The sequence below is a fragment of the Pempheris klunzingeri genome, chromosome 10, assembly GCF_042242105.1.
Source record: "Pempheris klunzingeri isolate RE-2024b chromosome 10, fPemKlu1.hap1, whole genome shotgun sequence".
NCBI classification, from domain to species: domain Eukaryota; kingdom Metazoa; phylum Chordata; class Actinopteri; order Acropomatiformes; family Pempheridae; genus Pempheris; species Pempheris klunzingeri.
Window position 1 is genome coordinate 18,034,139 of NC_092021.1, and position 19,216 is coordinate 18,053,354.

General features: G+C 39.2%; 3 protein-coding genes across 4 annotated transcripts in view; 1 reads left to right on the forward strand and 2 right to left on the reverse strand.

Annotated features, from left to right (window-relative positions):
- Nucleotides 1-3,431, forward strand: part of osbpl6 (oxysterol binding protein-like 6) — a 30,562-nt gene extending 27,131 nt beyond the window's left edge. The window contains exon 22 of the mRNA XM_070837863.1: nucleotides 107-3,431. Coding sequence (XP_070693964.1) covers nucleotides 107-218 — 112 coding nt within the window. The 3' untranslated portion in view covers nucleotides 219-3,431. The remainder of the gene's footprint in view (nucleotides 1-106) is intronic.
- A 475-nt stretch (nucleotides 3,432-3,906) lies between these two features.
- prkra (protein kinase, interferon-inducible double stranded RNA dependent activator) lies at nucleotides 3,907-10,727 on the reverse strand. The gene is made up of 8 exons (XM_070837916.1): nucleotides 10,511-10,727; nucleotides 8,031-8,206; nucleotides 7,447-7,528; nucleotides 6,766-6,844; nucleotides 6,471-6,588; nucleotides 6,273-6,367; nucleotides 5,718-5,880; nucleotides 3,907-5,007 (listed from the first exon to the last, which is right to left on the reverse strand). Exons 1-8 carry the CDS (start codon nucleotides 10,561-10,563, stop codon nucleotides 4,850-4,852), a joined length of 924 nt encoding a protein of 307 aa, XP_070694017.1. The 5' UTR covers nucleotides 10,564-10,727; the 3' UTR covers nucleotides 3,907-4,849.
- A 1,453-nt stretch (nucleotides 10,728-12,180) lies between these two features.
- The window catches only part of casp10 (caspase 10, apoptosis-related cysteine peptidase), a 7,587-nt gene continuing 551 nt past the window's right edge, over nucleotides 12,181-19,216 (reverse strand). The window contains exons 2-13 of one of the 2 annotated variants that reach the window (XM_070838240.1): nucleotides 17,648-17,936; nucleotides 16,200-16,302; nucleotides 15,766-15,901; nucleotides 15,056-15,108; nucleotides 14,906-14,939; nucleotides 14,546-14,565; nucleotides 14,422-14,452; nucleotides 14,232-14,330; nucleotides 14,046-14,131; nucleotides 13,749-13,866; nucleotides 13,145-13,643; nucleotides 12,181-12,594 (exon numbers count right to left, since the gene is read on the reverse strand). In XM_070838240.1, the coding sequence (XP_070694341.1) occupies nucleotides 12,408-12,594; nucleotides 13,145-13,643; nucleotides 13,749-13,866; nucleotides 14,046-14,131; nucleotides 14,232-14,330; nucleotides 14,422-14,452; nucleotides 14,546-14,565; nucleotides 14,906-14,939; nucleotides 15,056-15,108; nucleotides 15,766-15,901; nucleotides 16,200-16,302; nucleotides 17,648-17,928 (1,647 nt within the window). In that variant the 5' untranslated portion in view covers nucleotides 17,929-17,936 and the 3' untranslated portion in view covers nucleotides 12,181-12,407. Of the gene's footprint in view, nucleotides 12,595-13,144; nucleotides 13,644-13,748; nucleotides 13,867-14,045; nucleotides 14,132-14,231; nucleotides 14,331-14,421; nucleotides 14,453-14,545; nucleotides 14,566-14,905; nucleotides 14,940-15,055; nucleotides 15,109-15,765; nucleotides 15,902-16,196; nucleotides 16,303-17,647; nucleotides 17,937-19,216 lie in introns of both variants that reach the window. The other variant, XM_070838239.1, reaches the window with a different exon arrangement.

The window sequence follows — 19,216 nt, forward strand, 5'->3', positions numbered from 1 at the left end:
GTAAGCACAGAGGAGAGTAACCAGATGTATAAAACTCACATGCACAAAGACCCACATCGCTCTCAGGTTTCTCAGCCACAACGGTAATTCCTGTCTTTTCCTACAGGAAAGTGGTTGACGGCAATCACAGAGAGAGGTGGGTATCCAACAACACGTACTGGGATCTGCGCAAAAATCCCGGCTTCATCAATATGGAATCTATAGGGAACCTGTGGTAGCACATGGATTGCCATGTTCATCCCGTCATCATCGCAGACAAGAAGGCTGTTACCTATGCACAATAAGGTGTTGAGAGAAACATAAAACATCCGTGTGCATGGACTGCAGAGCTGAGGGATGGCCTGATGCCCAGCAACCCCGTCGAGGCTCTGTGGCACTGCCACGCGGTCATCCATCCATGGAAACATCCTGTAGGATCACCCTCATTGTGCTTGTTGAAGCTGGGTTGTCAGGGCAACAATCATACCACTCCTATGTAGATCTTCCCTCAGCTCCTCTGACTCCTGAGTACGTCCTTGCCTTAAAAAGACACCCAAACAAGTCACAGGATTTAGCGCTTTTTCGTCGAAGCCATTTGATTTCTGACAGCAGTTTGGGTTAGGTTAGTCTATGAAGTAGACCTTTTGATTACCTACAATACCGTGCATGTTTAGAGAGCAGCTTTCACTGGCATAAAGCCGTATTTACTATATCATCAATTATTGTAGAAAAAAAGAGGTATTTTTATAAAATATCTTGGACTCAGAATTTAGTGTTTAGCATTATGTGAATTGGCAGATTTTATTTATTTTTGCCTTTTAATACTGTTGAATCTGTGTGATAGCAGTACCCTCTCAAGGGAAATGACTCATTTGAAATGAATCTCAAGTGCAGCAGAGGAAGTATGGTGTCCATAGATGGAATTTTTAATTTCCAACAGCAGCTCTGCCCATGTAGTGGAGGGAGAAGTAGGTCAAAATGTAAATTCATCCATCTATTCTTGTGATTTGGACATAAGATCCAGGATTCATCTACAACCTTTACAGATTTTTCCCTTTTTTTCTTTTTTTAACTGTCAACACAGATCTGGAAGTCCAGGACTCCACTGTCTAATTTTAAGCACCGTTACGTGAAAACCGACTCCTCTGAATCACATGGTTACATAAATACACACATAACTCCGTCCATATATAGTGGGCACACATTCAGTCTGTCCCCCTTTCTGGGTGCAGTGCAGATAACCGGCCTGGTCTCTATGAATAGTGGACTCAAACATCACACACCCATTCAGCGGTCTAAGAAAAGATGGTGTAGTAGGTTTCCCAGATTGTAAAACCCTCTGTGACATCTGTGATTTATAAATAGACTTCGCAGAGAAACATGAGGAAAACGGTCACATATTTCCAGGTCGAGGTCAAACACTCGTCTGCATCCAACTGCACAAGTCTAAAACTGCAATGTGCAATTATTTTCAAATGATCAGACACACTTTAATTAATAGATTATTAATTTCCTATCAAAAACAATGACAAATTCCCTCAGTTTACCAAAGCCCCAAACTGTGTCTTAAATTTCCACCCATGTTCTGATTCTCTATTTTAATTTAAAATATATGAAACAAAGGAAAATAGTAACTTCTCTGATTTGTGAAATTATTACAGGCTGTTTGATGTTATTCTTTATAAGTACATTACTAATCAATCACAATAAAACAGGAATGCATTTTCTCATGATGAATTAATTAATCAGTTAATCAGGTCAGCGCTGCATGAGGTAAAAAGCATACAGGTGGTTCATTATGAAACAGCAGAGCCACCTACAGGTCGGCCCTTAAAAGTGCAGTTTCAGGATACTGACTGCTCTTTTTTTCCTTAAATCTTTTAGACGTTAAAACCAAACAAGTTTGTACAGAGAAAGTTACACTATAAAAGAATCAAGCCTGTCTGATTCCCCGGAGACTTTACTGCTATGATCTGGGCTTCGGCAAAGCACCAGTTTGTGTATTTATTGCAAAGCAATTTTGTGTTACAGAGTAAGAAAATATAACACGGGGCTTCTGATTGAAATCGACCCTAACACACACACACACAGTCACTGTCCATGTGGAAGAGCACATTCATGTTGGTTCCCCTCATTCAGGGCAGCAGGATGAGGACACAGAAAGAGAAAAATAACAGTGAGTATAAATATGTAGAATGAAAACTATGAGAAGCAAATCCATCTTGTGTGCACTGTTCATATGGTACTGTACATTACAAACCAAAAAGGTAGTACTGCTTTGCATCCATATCCTTTTTTTTTTTACTGTACTTAATGTGCTTTTAATTTTATCCCTAACCACTCAATATTCCTGAAAATTCAATGCTACTACTTGTCAGCATCAGTTTCACTTGCTGTGCCTTAATGCATTTATCAATGCCTCACAAACACACTACTGATAAGAACCCCCATGCCAAGAAGGTACGCCGTTAACACGTCACACTCCACACATCATCCAGTCTCCACCTGCCTACAGATGATACATTATATTGATAGACAGCGTTTAGGATTTAGCTGTGGACAAAATGTCTTGGTTTAAGTTTTTAGGGGAGATCTCTTTGACATTAGAAGAGGGGAAAAAAAGGTTTATTTGACTGTAAAATGCTTGCAGTGTTTAAAAGATGCTCTGCACTGCTCTGCTACTCCAACATGTAACCAAAACATTTTTGGTGATCACTGTAAATACAGCACATATAGAAGATGGGTCACCACTGCGAGAGCCGATTCCTTTTTCCTCCTACATCAGTGATGTTTTTAGCGAGACTAAATGACAGCAGTTGTGTGCAGAGACAGGGGCAACGCTTTGCAGTGTTTGGTATCAGAGTCTGTAGTGTGAAAAAAAAAAAAGAAAAAATCATGAAATCCTCCTCATGCTTTCTTCATTGTTCTACCTGCATGTCTAGACAACTTAGCCTGCCAATGAATGTTGCAGATGCCTTACAAAAAAAGTTTTTGTTTTCTCAATTGGACTCATGTTTTTTGTTTTTTTTTTAAACTGACATGTATCACAAAGCACTGTGTCAGCTCAGCTTCTTTCAGATCTATTTCCTAATGGATACCTTCTAAAGTGCAATTTTAACAAAGTACATATCTTTCCATGAACACTGTACACTGCTGCTACATAGTGCTTGTTCTAATAAAACTGTAAAACTCAACTGATGAGGAGTGTGTGGATTATATGTGAAAGAGAAGTTGATGAGTGTTGTCAACACGAGATCTCAATGTAAACAGGGCCAAGAAGGGCTAAGTGTCTATAAAAGTTTTAGTCAAATTTTAACATCACGGTCAAATATGAACTCAGTCAAATCAACCAGTGTGACGCCATTTTTGAATGTCATGATTAATTTTGATCAATGTTGAGTGCACCGCTAATGTAATATCACAATAAATATGGTCAACATTTCCAATAAAAACTAGCCAGTTTTACTTCTTTCATCTGATTCTATCTGTGTAGAAATAATAGAGATGTATGATTGTGCTTTGTGCAAATGTTGACTACAGAAATGCAGCCCTGATTTAAATCGCAGTCGCAATATCGATCAGAAAAATCACCATCTTGGAGACTTAATTTCCCAAATCACAAAACCAATTATTTGGCTGTAAAAAAAAAAAAAAATGAATCCCAGATTTTATTCAAATATATCTTGAACGTCCTGTTGTACCTTCAACTCATGCGTTGTCATCTCTTAGCCATTAAAGCACAAATCAGTGGTGAATGAAGCACCGGCCGAGATGAAACTGCCTTTGTTCTGATACAGACAGACGCTCAGCCTCATGGATTTACTGCTCGAGATGTTTCGTTCAACACGTTTGATGTTTCATTAACACACAGCAGTAATCAGTTCTGATACCATCTGCTGTGAGTCTATTAACAGAAACGAGCACTCGTTAACATTTATTGTTTGGGTTTATTTTCTGAATTCATACACATGTTGTTGCTGCTCGCCACCAGGGTTCAGTTTATACTACAACAGTCGGTAGATTTATTAAATATATCACACAGTACTATGAGGCACACTGCGGAAAAAATGGCAACAGACCAGCAGAGTGGGAATATAAAGAAACATGTTATATCTATTTTGAGATATCAACCAGATAAAGACAGCAGGGTTTGTACTTTAGATTGCATACTGACAGATGGAAGAGTGGAAGTAGGAAAAAAAATAAATAGTTAAAATAATCTCTCTTTTTCAATTCACTTTCATTTTCAGGTTGACTTTTCTTAGTTGAAGTTTGACAGAAATGAGTCTCAGAGGAAAATTGAAAGTTTAAGCTCTTCTATTGGACACACAGCTCAATATCTCAACTCGGGGAAAAACTAATGTGGAATAAAAGTTTAATTTAAGTCAACTGGAACCTAGAATCATCAGTTCCGATGAAAGTAAACAACTGTGGAGAAATAAAGCGCCGACAGCTCAAACAATGCACGTAGGAAGGTCATGAGGAAGTGCTTCATATTATTCAGTTATTCAGCGCTGTGCTCTTGCTTCATTTACACGTTTAACTTTTACATTAGCTTAAATATGTTGATCATCTCAAGGTGAATTCTACGACCTGAAGACAAAATATCATTTAGATTTGGTTCTTAACATTAAGAAAGTTTTCTCTCCCCATAAATATCTGTTCTAAAGTTGCCTGGTTCGTGTCCGTATATGTTGAGTTATTGTGCAACATGATCCGCTTTTGTGATGTGCGTAATTACAAAAATATACCTTGACCATATATTGTCCACGGGCAGGAAAACTAGTGGGAAGAACAACCTACAGTCTCGTCAAGACTGGACATCAGCTGATATATGTGACAGGTGAAGCAGGCGGTGTCTGTGGTGGTTTTACTTGATGGAGGCCATGATCTTGATGTACTGGAGGGCGCTGTGTGCTGCGTCGTTGTGGGCGTTGCTACAGGAGATGCCAGTGCCGTGGCACACGGTGACCGGGGAGGTGGACAGCTCTGCCAGGCACTGGTACTGACCGTTCACCGTCAGCTCGTCTGCAAATTACAGCCACACGTGTCACAACAGGAACGATTTAGCTAATTATTTTCCCTTTGAGGTCTGACATTACTGAGGATGTTCCAATCCCTTAAAGTTGCTCGTTTTTGATACTACTACTACTACTACTACTACTACTACGGTCAGCATTCTTTCTGCAATACCCATCACATGGATTCAAAATCAGTAATTATTTCTCTGTAGTTTTGATAGGTTTAAATTACTCGCCATTGCAAGAGGGATTCATAGGAAACAATGCGTGCATCTAATCCAGCGTTAACATTTGTAATTTTATTTTATCGATTAGAGCTTTAATAAATTCCTGCAAATGCAATCCCAGCATTCCCTGCTGCTGCTGCTTCACAAATGCAATGCATTTTGTTATCAAAATTTCTGCATTTTTCCATCTGCAGTAAATGATTAAAAAAACAAAGTACATTTTAGGGGTGAAAAAAATGAAATATCTTATCTGAATATTTGTTCTCCACAGCCGTCATTGTCATTAGTCCAATAATCTCAGACTTATTCTATCTGCGGCCTTTTAAAAATACATTCTACAGTATTGAAAAATAAATGTTTTGTTTTATCACAATAAACTAATTTCTTCTTGTGTTTGTTTCTATCATCAGTGCTGGAGCCACGTTAGCTGAATGAAAAGAAAACCTGTGTCGTAGCAAACAAGCAGCGGCGATGCAGCGCGTTTTCTTACCGATGTCAAAGTATGTGACCTCAAAGCCCTGCTCCTTGGACAGCTCCAGCATCATCTGAATGTAGTCTGTGTTGGGAATGCTCAGCGGGTTTCTCCTCAGTAACGTCATCTTCTCCGCCGACGAGTTCCTTAAGTTCTCAAATCGGACGCTTGGTTTAGGAGTCTGGAAAATTAAACGGAACACAACACAAACTTGACACAATTTCAAGACTTTTTTTGCTACGTCCCGTGTCCACTTTGCAGGGGCGAGAAGTATTTGAGACTTTGAGACTTTCTTTATTTGATCCCCCATAGGGGGACATTTTCTTGTTACAGCAGCAACAATATAAACAGGGAGAGTGAAAAAAACAAAGCAATAGAAAAGACAAAAATAAATATAAATATAAATATATGGTTGTGATGAAATGAAATAAATATTTACACCATAGGATATTTACACTTTAGACAGGAATGGAATGACATGGAAGGTAGGCAGTATATTAACATCAGCCAGTGATGCTGGTGTTATAGAGTCTGATGGCTGATGGGAGAAATGACCTGCGGTATTTGACGTACCCATGTGATTTCAGAGCAGCCTGACAGACTTTGAAGCTTTGCCACCATTTTCTCTGCAGCTGCCTTTTTTGCAGCCTTTTTTGAGTTTCCGACAGCTGTGAAAACATAAGCAGAGATTCAGGACGGACGGGACGAGCAACACAAAACTGCAGTCGCGTAAAAAAAAACAAAAAACAAATGTCTCTTAAATGCCCGTACCCTTCTCTGATAGGGACTCCATTCGACAAGTAACGGTGAATTCTCGCTTGTGTGGCGGACCAGCCTCCATCAGAACTGTGTATTCAGGAAGACGCCATCCTCTCTGCAACGCTAACTCCTGAGGCCAAAGGCCAAGTAAGAGAACACAATGAGGACAGGGAAACGCAGACTGTATTTAATCTCTGTAGAACACAGAGCATATTGCTATCTGCCACTTTCAATTAAAGCTATAAGTCTGAGGCAGAAAATATACAATCACACACACACACGAAGAGCACAAGCGTGATTCACACACCTGCAGTATTCCCACTGAGTTGGGATGGTTGTTTGTTTCTGCTCCGACGCCATTACTCTCAGACTTCACAGGTACGCTCCTGCCGGGAATTACATCAAAGCAGTTAAAACAGCCTGAATAAATCAGTCTGATGTACGTGTGGTAACACTGCACTACAAAAACGGCTCACCTTAGGGCCAACGACTGTTTGCTAATGTTTTCAAATTGGTAGTTTTGTCGAAACTAAAATATAACAGCACCTGTAAGCAGGTCAGTTTTGGCATTTTTGCTCATTTTTGACTTAAAAGATCAACAACTGGTTCTTACTGAGTAAAATTCAATAATTTTGGAAAAAATTAAGTTTTCCTTTCCTTTAAATCCACAAAAATCAGTGTTTATTGTCACTTTTTTTTTTTGCTGTTTTTTTGTTGCCGTTCATATAAACCTCTGTGTGTTACGATCATAATTACTTTCTGGTGCGAGACGTCAGGAAACAACAAACAAATATGACGATGGAAACATTATGTTTAAAAATCAAGCATTTTTCAGGAAGTACATTTGAATTAAAGCATCTTTTTGATCTTTAAAACATAGCAGCTAAAATTAAGCTCTTTGCAAACGTTCAAGTCTTTGTCCAAACACTGATATAATACCTGTCAACAACAAACATTTTATTTCGATAGCAGTTTCAGGGCTACTCACACTGCTCCGGCGTCTATCTGCAGAATAGTCAGGGCAGCCTCTGCCGCCTGGTGTTTAGCAGCCTTTTTACTGGGACCTTGACCTGAAACCAAACAGTCACAGACACAATCCTACAGATTATGTAATAGGTTACAAACATTATTTTACAGTCAATTTTTTTTTAAAGCACCATAACCTCAAGTCACTCAGCCAATCATCAAGGGCTAAATATGCCTGTAAGACTAATGTTAAATGTAGTTTTGTGGAAGCCTACATGGAGTCGTGACAGTAAAGGCAAACCCAAGAGGTTACTGGAAAGAATTATTTCTCATCATCACCTCAACACTGAGAGTTTTGCAAATGCTTGTCATCGTCCTCCCTGGACCTGCACTGTTCAATCCCTGAAGTGAAATACCTTTGTTAAAAAAAACAAGGCATATAGAGGATATATTTAGGAGTGTTCTGCAGCAACAGGAGTGATAAATAATACGTTGCAGGCTGAAGTGCTCTTTCTGATTCATTGACGTGTGATTTTCAACTCAAATAAAAGGCTTCATCCTGTGACAGGAAGCAATCAACACAGCAGGGGTGGGACTGTGACTTACCTGTGCAGTCAACATCTCCGATTTTCACGCTGAAGACGAAGCTGGGCTGGTGAGCCTCTCCCTCAGCCCTCTCCATCATATACACAGGAAGGTTGCCACTTCTGGTGCCGTATTCGTGGAGGATTTGTATAGGTGTCTTCCCGGGGCTGTTCTTCTGTGCTTCATGTGTATTCAAGCTGCATGAATGAGACAAGCAGACACAAACAGATCACCGGGACTGTATTGACTGGCCATTAGGTTACAGCAGCAGGCTGAGCTACAAATAATGATACTTTACAGACCAGAAACAACAATGTAAAAACAGAATCTGTTCACAGCAGGGAAAATTACTGAACAATAAAACTAATACATCCACAATTGTATTTTTGTACTTGGATTGGCAGCTTATTAGCATATAAACATATGAACCTCCAAAACTATTATTTTAGCTTTTTACAGGTGACGTTTAAAGGTACAGTAAGTAAAGAGTTATGGTCTGTGGCCTTTGTGTGTCCAGATCCTTAGTGATGGCCTCATTACGCGGCTTCCCATTGAAGCTCACTAAGAAAAGCTACTGCCCTCTAAGGCGATGCATCAACAGCACCTGAGACATGACCACCCGATGAAACTATCACAATACTCTAGAAAAGTCTCCGTGTATTGTCAATATGCACTCACTGACCAGAAACAAATGACCAAATAAATGAGCCAATTGAGAATTTGGAAATGTCCATCTTCATGCAAATGGAGAAATTACTTTACAAAAATCTTTAAATATAATACAGTCTAAGACGATCAGACCAAAAAGCTACAGCCTCAAAAATCACCAAAGTTCCTTTCTAATGGCCACAACAAACATTTTACATTATGATCATATGATTATGAGGCAATATTTATTACAGGACTCTCATACTGGATTACACTATGTTGTATGGAGTTTTCTATGTTACTGGTCACATTATAAGACATCTGGGCTGCACGCCTTTCTATTTAAACTAAATAAAAGCCTCTGTGTTTCTTCACAGACTTGACAAGTTTCACTGGTGGACAGAATTGAGCCTGTGCAAAGGCTCAAAGCGCTCAGTTTTTTGCTGTGTTTTCTGCACATTTCTTCTAAGTCTGTAATACTGCACACTTATTCTATTATTCCAATCTTCCACTATGTTAAAAACAGGGATAACATTTGATGTCTTTAAGCGGTTAAAAAAAATCAAACCACTGAAGAAGCCGCCAAGAACAATTTACCCATTTTTTCATTGTATGAAATGAAACAGCAAGCAGTGTGTCTGTTTCTTTGGCCCGTGAAGCATAATCATGCTGATCAGCTGTGTCTGGTGCCCAAGCTGTTACCGCAATCAGGACATGTGCAACCGCCATTCAGTTTTATCAAACTGCATGTGAAGTGCGAAACTCGTACTTATCTAACCGCAGAAATGCTTCAGCCCCCGCCCTGACGCACTGGCACATTTTCAGTGACCACAAACTGTAAAGCTGATGTTCACTGAGGTCTGTGTGAGGCTGCTGCACAGTGGAAAATGGGACTGGGCAAAAAATTTGTTTTTGCTGTTTAGCATCGCTGAGAGTGAAGTGGTCTTTTTTCCAGAAACACCTGCTCAGTGGTAACACATACAACAACATGGGATCTAATCTATCCAGCTTCAGACTTCAAATCAAGTAAATGTTAAGGACAGCAGAGGCTGATGGTAAAATACAAATCATTCTGTGATGCTGAATTTACTGTAAGTAGAAGATTATCAAATAACATTAAAATAATAACATACAATTACATGTATTTAATTATTTGTGCTGACATGAGAGTTTGCTGGTAACATTGTGGTACTTTCCATATAATCAGAAGCTGGTTGACAGTGTAACGGAGATCATAGTAATGATGATTTCTATCTTTTAAACCAGGACATTTGCTTCTTCTTTAGTCCAGAATATTTTCCTGTAGGTGCAGTCACTCTCTCTGCCAACACAGCTAACACGATGCTATTCTGCTCAACTAGGATTGGACTTCACATTGGCGCGGTTTGGCTCATTATTCTGCACATTGTAATTCTAGACTTTCCTATAATGCTGCGAAATAAAGTTTACTGTCAGTCTGCTAAGATAATCAGGGTAAAGCAGACGTTGTCAATTAAAAGTATGTTTTCTCTGATGAGCAACTTTTGAGGGTGAAATATTGGCAACATGACATAAGACAGCCTTTTTTTGATTGCCGATGAACCAGAAAAGCATCCGTAATTAATTTAGTCATTGTCACCAAGTTAGAGATTTGAACTGTAAACTGTGCAGGTTTGTTTTTGTTTCCAGTCTCTGAAATTAACGTTGTGTTTCATTGGTAACATTTCCATGTATAATGGCAAAACTTAAATATAATGACTAAACTTTACATGTTTCAAACACTTTAGCGTTACCACAACCTGTTAAACACTGTCGACATTAACATTAATGGTAAACAAACATTATAGATAATTAAAACATTAATAAACACTGACCTCGTGTCGGCGGTGGTTTGCACTGCTGGTGACTGAAATCCCTCTTGAGACATGTTGACAGGTTTCTGTCGTTAGCGGGCTGATTAGAGACTCTACTGCGGGTAAATCACAAATCTCAGACAGCACTGAGATGTTTTTTTTCTTCACATCTAGTTATGTTATCATGAAGAATATGAATTGGCCTAAAAATGCTACCAACTCTTCATTGAGTCCCGGTTGGAAAATCACCGACTCTGATGTCATATCAACATCCGGGTCACCAGCGGGTCAACTGACGTCAGTGCGTAGCGCTCAGGTGTTTACCGCCTCCTGCCGGTCAGTCCGCGCTACTGTCTGCCCCATAGAAAACAGCTGTCCAGGTTTATTCACCCCAAATAAATAAATAAATCTTATTTAAAATACTTTAAATGGTTAGACTGGGTTGGGTTACATGTCATCATATGTACGAAACAATATCATAAATGTGATATAATCAGCCCACATTACGTTACGAAAATGCAAAATGCAATTAGATCATAGTTACATTGTCAAGGATTACTTGATTACATTTTTGATTATGTCTTGAAAATATGTCCATTTTTAAATTAATCATTTGTGATGAAGAAGGTTTCCGCACACTTTGATCTATGCAGTGAATCACTTTACTTGCTAAGCTTTCTGTCTATCAGACCTTCATCACAGCATACAAGAAACACCAATGGCAGCACGCAAAATACCTGATAGACTGAAAGCTTGGCATTTAAAGTGATTCACTGCATAGATCTACGTTGTGTGGGAACCTTTTTCATCAGTTTGCTATTTTTATGCTTCGAGCGCCTTAGCAAAGATGGTGGTCATGCTGCAAGATTAATAATTTAACATTTACATTTAAATTACTGATTTAAAAGGAGCAGCATCCCACATGCTGTAGAACACACACAGTCCACCAGTAGTTTGTGCCAGTAATGTTTTTGTGAGGTTGATTTGATTTGACCAGCTGTAAACGCTATACATGCAAAAAGCATTTTATCTGAACTGAACCTGTTTTGAGCTGTTTAAAGAAAAATTATTTGTGTATAAAATGCTAGAAAATTGTGAAAATTTTCCCTCTCAGACTTTGAGAGAGACTATTGCAAATTACCTGTTTTGTTTGATCGACAGGTCAGAAACCTAAATATATTTAATAGCATATATTCATAGCAGACATTTTGACTTGTCAATGTAGAAAAAAAACGTACTAAAAAACATAAACAATGCTTCTGTTCTACTTACTCGTCCCAGTAATTCAGGACAGTGAAGCCAGCATGCACAACCCCAGGACCCTGAAAACTTGACTTAATCATTTACATGTGTGCTTTTTCCACTGTCAAAATATCTTCTGTGAATTTACAGTGACATGAATTGAGGAGCATTTGAGAGGCTGAAGACAGCAAAAGTTTGTCATTTTAGTTTGATTACTTCAATTCATTCATTTTCTGTTGATCGACTCCTCGATTCTCAAACTAATTCTTTCAGCACTATTTGGTGGATCCACACTGTCGACCTTGATCTAAATTCGTGGCATTATGGTCATTTCAGTAGATTTGATTTCACATAACAGCTGCACTAAAGACTCAGCAAGTCATGAATATAATAAAGGGTGCTGTTACATGTATAAATGAATAGAGGTCCAAATATTTTCACAATGGCAGTGCATAAAAAATTTATTGTTTCATTCATAAAAAAGTATGAAATGCGTGGAACGCTTCATAGATTCCTGATTTGTCAAAGCCTCATATATGCAGCCATATAAAATAACAATAATACAATTCATTCATCACATTCACATTCATCTCAACTGACCATCCACAAACAGGCTTTTCTGAGCTTTTCATCAGAAAACAGAGCTGTAGATAATTGTGTGTCAGGGATCATCGATCTAACAGGCGGTAGTTTGTTGTCGCCAGCGCGACAGGTCAGGAGGAGGGGCTTGGGGGATCGGAAAGATCACTTTCTTCCTTAGTGTGAAGGCTGGTTGAGGCATCTGCTTTTTTACACCTTTGATATCAGTCCTCTGGCTCACGTCTGCATTCACTTTCGTCAGGATAGACACGAGGTCACAGCCACTGGGAAAAACCAAATATGCTATGAGATAATGAACTAAAAAAAACACTTACAATTAGTTATTACACATATCAGAGCAGTGACTAAACGTAGAGGTAGAAGAAGTATTCAAATCATTTACTTTAGTAAAAGTAATAAAACACAATAGAAATTACCAATGGTAATGCAAAATTTAGTTCAAGTATAGTATAGATATACTAGCAACAAAATATACTTGAAGTATCAAGAGTAAATGTACTAATTATGTGGAACGGTCCGTGTCAGGGGATATTATTATATTATTGGATTACTATGTTTGATGTATTCATACAGAAGACTTTCTTTAATTTTGTAGTTGGTTAAGATGGAGTGAATTTTAACCATTGCATACTATTAGGTGGTTAAATCCATAAAAAGGCATAATATCCTTTAAAATAATTGTGTTTTGTATGGAAAATCTGAAAAGTAGTTAGTAATTATTGCAGTCACCTTGAAATTGTACTTAAATGAAGTACTTGAGTACATGTACGTAGATACTTTCAATGACAATGTCTGATGTTTTGTTTCACTTACTTGGGCACCATGTGGACAAGGTTTTGGCACAGTGACTGAATAAACCAAGTCCCCTTTGTCCTCTCCCTGAAAGAGACGAAAGAGGGAACGGTGGCCATTCCCAGCAGGAAATCTGCATCTGATGGGATGGACTCTTTGGCTTGAATGGCATCGCTGCAAACAAGACCGTGTGCCCCGCAATCAGCCTCGACGTAGACCGGCCTCTGCTCGCTGGTGCCCTGGCAGGCCTGGATGAAAAACAGCTTGGGTTTTTCTGCCAGAGATGGGCAATTTAATCCATTGAAAAGGTTCATCAGTTCCTTCAGATCGACGGTGTCGCCGTCCACGCCGTACACACTTCCCTCCTGGCCGTGGCTGAGGATGCAGCAAACCACGCAGTCCATCTTACTGTGGTCTGTTTTGCTGAGCTCCTGCAGCACGGACAGCATCATCTTACGCGTACAGTCGCTCTCGATCTTTATCTCAAAGCCAAGCCACTCGAACACTTTGCGCAGACTCTCTGGAAGACACGCAGATAAATGTAAATACGTGGAAACTTGCAGCGATATGCCCATGTACAGAATTTGAAATTTCCAAAATGAATTTAACATGACCATAATCTTACCTTCATCAAGCATGGTCCCCTCCCGGTTCTGGTGACCTTTGGATTTAGTGAAGTCGTTGTTGTTTACTATCAAGCAAATACCTCTCTTTGCTGCAGTCATGGGATATTTTCCCAAAACCTAAAATCAGTAGCAGATTAGATGATTTAAGGTAATAAAGGATTCTGTGGAACATTTGCAATTGTAATACAATATAACATACTTTTACCCATTCAAACAATAGCTGGCACATGCAGGGCCACATTGCTACTTAATTGAGCTTATGCACTTCTATAACAAAAAAATAATAAAACACACACCTCAGGGTTTGTGTCTGTAGTCTGAGGCATCTGCTTTTCAGCGGAGGTCTTGTTTTCTTGAGGCAGCGACTTTGCATCAATTGTCACTATAGGACAGACATGGCATGGTGGAGAGGCAACGATGAAGATACCAAAATTATGTTGACATGTTTCAGCGATGGCTTAATACAAAACACTTATAATGACCTTTGGGGGTGATACAGGTGCTGGTTTCAGTGCTTAAACCACTCAGTCCATTTGACAAGGCCTCACATTCACCTCCTCCATGTGACACACTTGGAAAATCTAGGAAAATGATACATGAGGATTCAGAATAAATAGTAAGAATTCACAATAAATCCATCCACTGCATTTGTAAGCCCAGTGCAAGACTCACCCACAGAGGTGTTGGAATAGTTCATTCCAGACTGTGTGGGACGCAGAGGAAACAGCCATTAAAGATCCAAAGAAATGTCATTATTTATTTGTCACATAAATGAGTTTTAATGACAGATTCTCACCTCGGTCAGTGGTTGCAAATCTTCAGAGAGGAAGGAAAATGTTCATTAGGATAGTAATTCTCATCAAAATGGTTAAAAACACAACATACGTTCAGCATGAGTGCATTCACCTATAACTCAATGCAATAATTTTATAGCACTAATGTTTGAGAGTAGGAAAAACTGACATATACATTAAATATGGATGTCGTGCGAAAGGGAAAAAAAATCATAATAATAACCAACAACATCAGCCTCTTCACAGTTGCCTTCAAATGTCTGTGTCTGAAATATACTTAATTTAAAACAGAGATAAAAGCAGTGTTCTTTACATGCTAATACACTTAAAAGAAACAGACATGTTATTATAACTCCGCTTACCTGGCATTTCCTGGGAGGCAGTCCTTCCCCGAACCTGACAAAGAACACAGAAAAAACAGACATTGGAGTACATGGCTACTGTGTGATGATGATAATGTGAGGGCAGAGAGTTTTTTTCACTTTGACTCAGAGCAATATCAAAGAATGTACCTGCTGTGGTTCAAGAGGGTAAGTCATAGACCTTGGTCGGCCCGTCTCTTGAGCTACAGAGCAAATATTAAAATTAGAAGAGAGATTAACTTACAGCATCATCATATTCACCTCTTTCTTCCTCCTGTCCCTCCTCAGGATCCTTATGTAGGTCTATATGTAGAAGTGTGTGTGAACGTGTACATGTTGTGGGGACAGAACACAACTTTCCATAATATTAATCATAAAATGGTAGGTGTGAGACTGTCTTTGATGTTACTGTAAAATGCTTACAGCCCAGGGTTGCAGTTTCAGAAGTGCTGGTACAGGTAAAGTTCATACAAAACTCCTCTAATGTGTTTAAATACCTTAAAAGGTATTTAAACACATGCTGGTTAAGCTTAACGGTGTGAGGATCCCAGAGTCTCCCATTCTGTGTGCTATTTTTCTGCTGCTTAGGCGTAAAATAGATTATAACAGGAAGGTGAGGCTGGGATCTGGTACGAGTGTGTGTGTGTGTGTGTGTGTGTGTGTGTGTGTGTGTGTGCGTGTGTGTGTAAAAAGACAAATAATTAGAAAAGGTTGGTGACTTTAAAATAAAAAAAAAAAGGTTGTTGGGGTAAGGTGTGTAGTCGCTGCAATTATGACGAGAGTGCATCTTCAGGGAAATATAAATGTAATTGTAAATCAGTCTGCGTTTGTGTCGTCATTCCAACTTTGTCACCACTTACCGTGAAGTGCTTTAAACTGCTTGATCTTTTCTTTCAACATGGGACAGACTCGCTCCATTATGGACTCCAGTAAGTTAAGATCAGTCTCGCTGATGAGGTCCATGTGCTCCATCTCCAGGAAAACCTCAAGTGTGGTCTGAAAAAGTTGAGAAAATTTCCAGAACCAATTACAAGTACCATAAAGTGGTATGACGCATATTTTATAGCAGAGGCAGAATTCAAATTTAGCTGTACATCAGATATGACTGACTTCATAAATGGTTTTAAAATGTCTTTTTTTAGGAAAACTAAACATGTTATGATGCTGTAGTACTATTGATGAAATATAATTTCTATGTTTATGACTACTGCTGTTTACCTGAACAACATTTAACCCTTTACTTCTCTTATAACATGGGTTTCAAACAATGGCACTTCGAAGATGCACTCACTACATTTTCGTTGAGTTTTCTACGCGGGAGGTGTTTGTCTAACAAGAACTTCACATTTTTCAAGTCATCATCGGTCATGTCCTCAGACAGGTCGTAGAGGAGCTTCCTGGAATAAGAGACATATAATAACAAGTAGGTAAAGGGTTGCAGACACAGGTCACCACAGTACGTCTCTATTCTGAGATCGTTGGATAAATGTAGCCCCAATACAGACTGTGATATCTAAAGGTTTTGGTTGACAAGAATTACCAATCAATTAGTTGATTGTCAGAGAATGAATCAACAAAAATTCTGATAATTGTTTAATCATCAAAGTCATATTTTAACCAAAAATGTCCCCGGAAACTTACTGCTTCTCAAGCTTCTCAAATCTGAAGATCTGCTGGTTTTCATTGCCTTTAATATTAGTTAATTGAATATATTCGGGTTTTATTGAACAAAACAATACACTCATAGATGTCGACTTGGACTGCGGGGAATTGCGATGATCGATTTTCACTGTTTTCTCACATTACACAGACCAAACAATTACAGATTCATCAAAGAAATCAACTGCAGATTAATCTGAAGAATGTTTAGCCGCAGCCCTACTTTGTTACATAAGATTGCAACTATGCATATAAATCTTGTAAAATGTAAGTACACGCATTCATGTACTGGCATTTAGGCTTGTGAAATATAATCATGTTGTTCTGGACAGTATGTTAAATTGTCTTACTTTGTAGTCACGGTGACTAACAAACAGTTATCGACATAGATGAGTCACATCATGGCTGATTTATATATGATATATGGTTATGTTCAGAAATAATCAGAAATAGATTTTGGTTATTAGTAAAACTGTGAAAATAGAAGATTGACCGTTCAATTCAAGTGTATGAAAGTGTGTCTAAATTAAGTTTGTGTTCATCACATAAACGATGAGGTGACACAGAGATTATTGATCAGAAAAAAGGTTTTGAGTAAATCAGCGTTCAGATTAAAAGCAGAAACCTGTGTGCGAAACTCATACGTTAAAGTATTACGTATTTTGGTCATGCTTTTGGTAGAAGTTAGTCCTGCTTTGAATCAGCACAAGCTCACAGAAGCAGTTTTTTTTCCCTGTTTAGTCTTTGAGTAACGTCAATGTTGATATATTTTGTGCAGAAATATCTTTCCTAAAAGCTACAAATCTTTTCCACACAGTCACAACCTGGACTTTCTTATGCAAAAGAAGTTTTTTTACAAAGCGTGATTTACAACCACAGAATCTGAATTTCTTTCTACAGGGACACCCCCGGTGCTCCATAGAGTCCACACATACCTGATTCATTTCGTAGTTTCTATATTGCCTCTGTACTGTATATCAGATTGATGCTCCGCTATGCTGTAATCTATTTTCAAAGGTTTATCTCTGTGAACTAAATCATGCTCAATGATTCACTAAGAACAGTGACACATAGGCAGTGCACCTGTAAGGAGAGATGAGGCTCCTGGCTGAAGGCCCTTGGTCGGAGAGCTCGAGGTCACGCACCAGGCGGTTGCGTTGGATGATGAGGAGCAGCTCGGTCAGCAGGTGCGGCCGCTCAGCCAAGAGGTGGTCTTGATCTTCCAGACGGGAGAAGAGATCACTGGCCGACTCCACTGAGGTCGGATTTCGGCTCAGGAGGTCAGTGCAAAGAAATGCTAAAGCTTTCACCTCGTCCTTGCGCAGGGCCTTCCCTACCTCTAATAGCAGCATCTGGAATTCCATTTAGGGAACTAAAAACAAGATACAAGATTCAATCAGACGTTTACGGTTTCTGTCCTGTGAACCTTGAGCCTGTGGCCTCACAGTTTGCAGCATGCGGTAGCTGCTCCTTCTTCAGTTATTTTATGCACTTTCAGGTTGACTTGACTCAGCCAATTTGTCTGCATGTTGCAGCTAATAGTTTTGGTACTTTTATGTGTAGAGGGAACAGAGATGGTTGTAACAGCATCACTTTCACCATCAAGAGTCATGTGAATTATTGCATGTATGACCACTTCCTTCCAGACCTTAAATGTTATTTCTGTGTGAGGAAGAATGCAGATTTTACTGCCAAAACTTCCGGTAACAAAACTTTTTGGACCAGATCTGTTTTTGATTAGTACTGATACATCTGAATTTAAAATTATGTCACCATTATTAGATCAGCCAGAAGTCTCAGCCAGAAAATGCACAGACCTCTTCTCTTTACATATCCATGGCATTGACTGTATAAAAAAGTGGATGTTACATCCTATAAAGTGAAGCCAACGCGGAAGTGCCTAAAACCTGCATTATTTTTAATATGTCCGATTGTATGACTCTACTTCTCATTGGATTTATTATCTCAATAAACACTTTCTGAACGTAATCGCTAGTTTGATGATGTTCATTTAACAAATTATTGCCCCATTTAGAATAAAAATAGACGATAAAGTAGAGTATACTTTAGGGTGGGACTGTTTCGTGACCAACCAATCAGAGGCGGTCCTCCTGGAGTGACGTCACTTCTAGTTTAAAAAAAAAAAAAAAGAGAGAAATGGCGACGCTCATGAAGCCAAACTCGAGGCTTCAGAAGTCCACAAGCAAATGAATGACGTATATTGTATACGGAACAACTAAACTAACTCATCTAAACCGTCTCGGATACAGTCCGACATGTGACGCATTTAATGAATGCAAATGTCAAACCCCCACGCTGCTACAGCCACATGTACAGGGGCTGAAAAAGTGCTCCTACTAACCCTACAAAGACTCGGACACACATTTGCTCTGACCTACTCAGTTTTCGGCAGAGAAAGAGACAGGGACATGACAGGGTCTGTCATGTGTCTCGAGACACCGAGCAACAGGATACACAACTACAAGCATCAACACCGCTGCCAAAGGCAAATACAAACACAGCGACAGCGTGGTCTTCATTTAGCGCAGCTGTCGTAGGTGAAGTTCCTCCTGCGGTTTTAAAGCAGCAGCAGCAGCAGCAGCAGCTACTGTGGATCTAAAAAGTCAGAGGTGAGTTGTTTTGGCTCTCGGG

Bases quoted from the DNA above. Each gene is read 5' to 3' on its own strand.
- prkra (XM_070837916.1), bottom strand. From the start codon at position 10,563: ATGTCTCAAGAGGGATTTCAGTCACCAGCAGTGCAAACCACCGCCGAC. The intron at 6,845-7,446 runs GTGAGTAGCCCT...AATTCCCGGCAG, and splicing joins CAGATAGACGCCGGAGCAGT to GAGCGTACCTGTGAAGTCTG. The intron at 6,368-6,470 runs GTACGGGCATTT...ATGTTTTCACAG, and splicing joins GGAGTCCCTATCAGAGAAGG to CTGTCGGAAACTCAAAAAAG.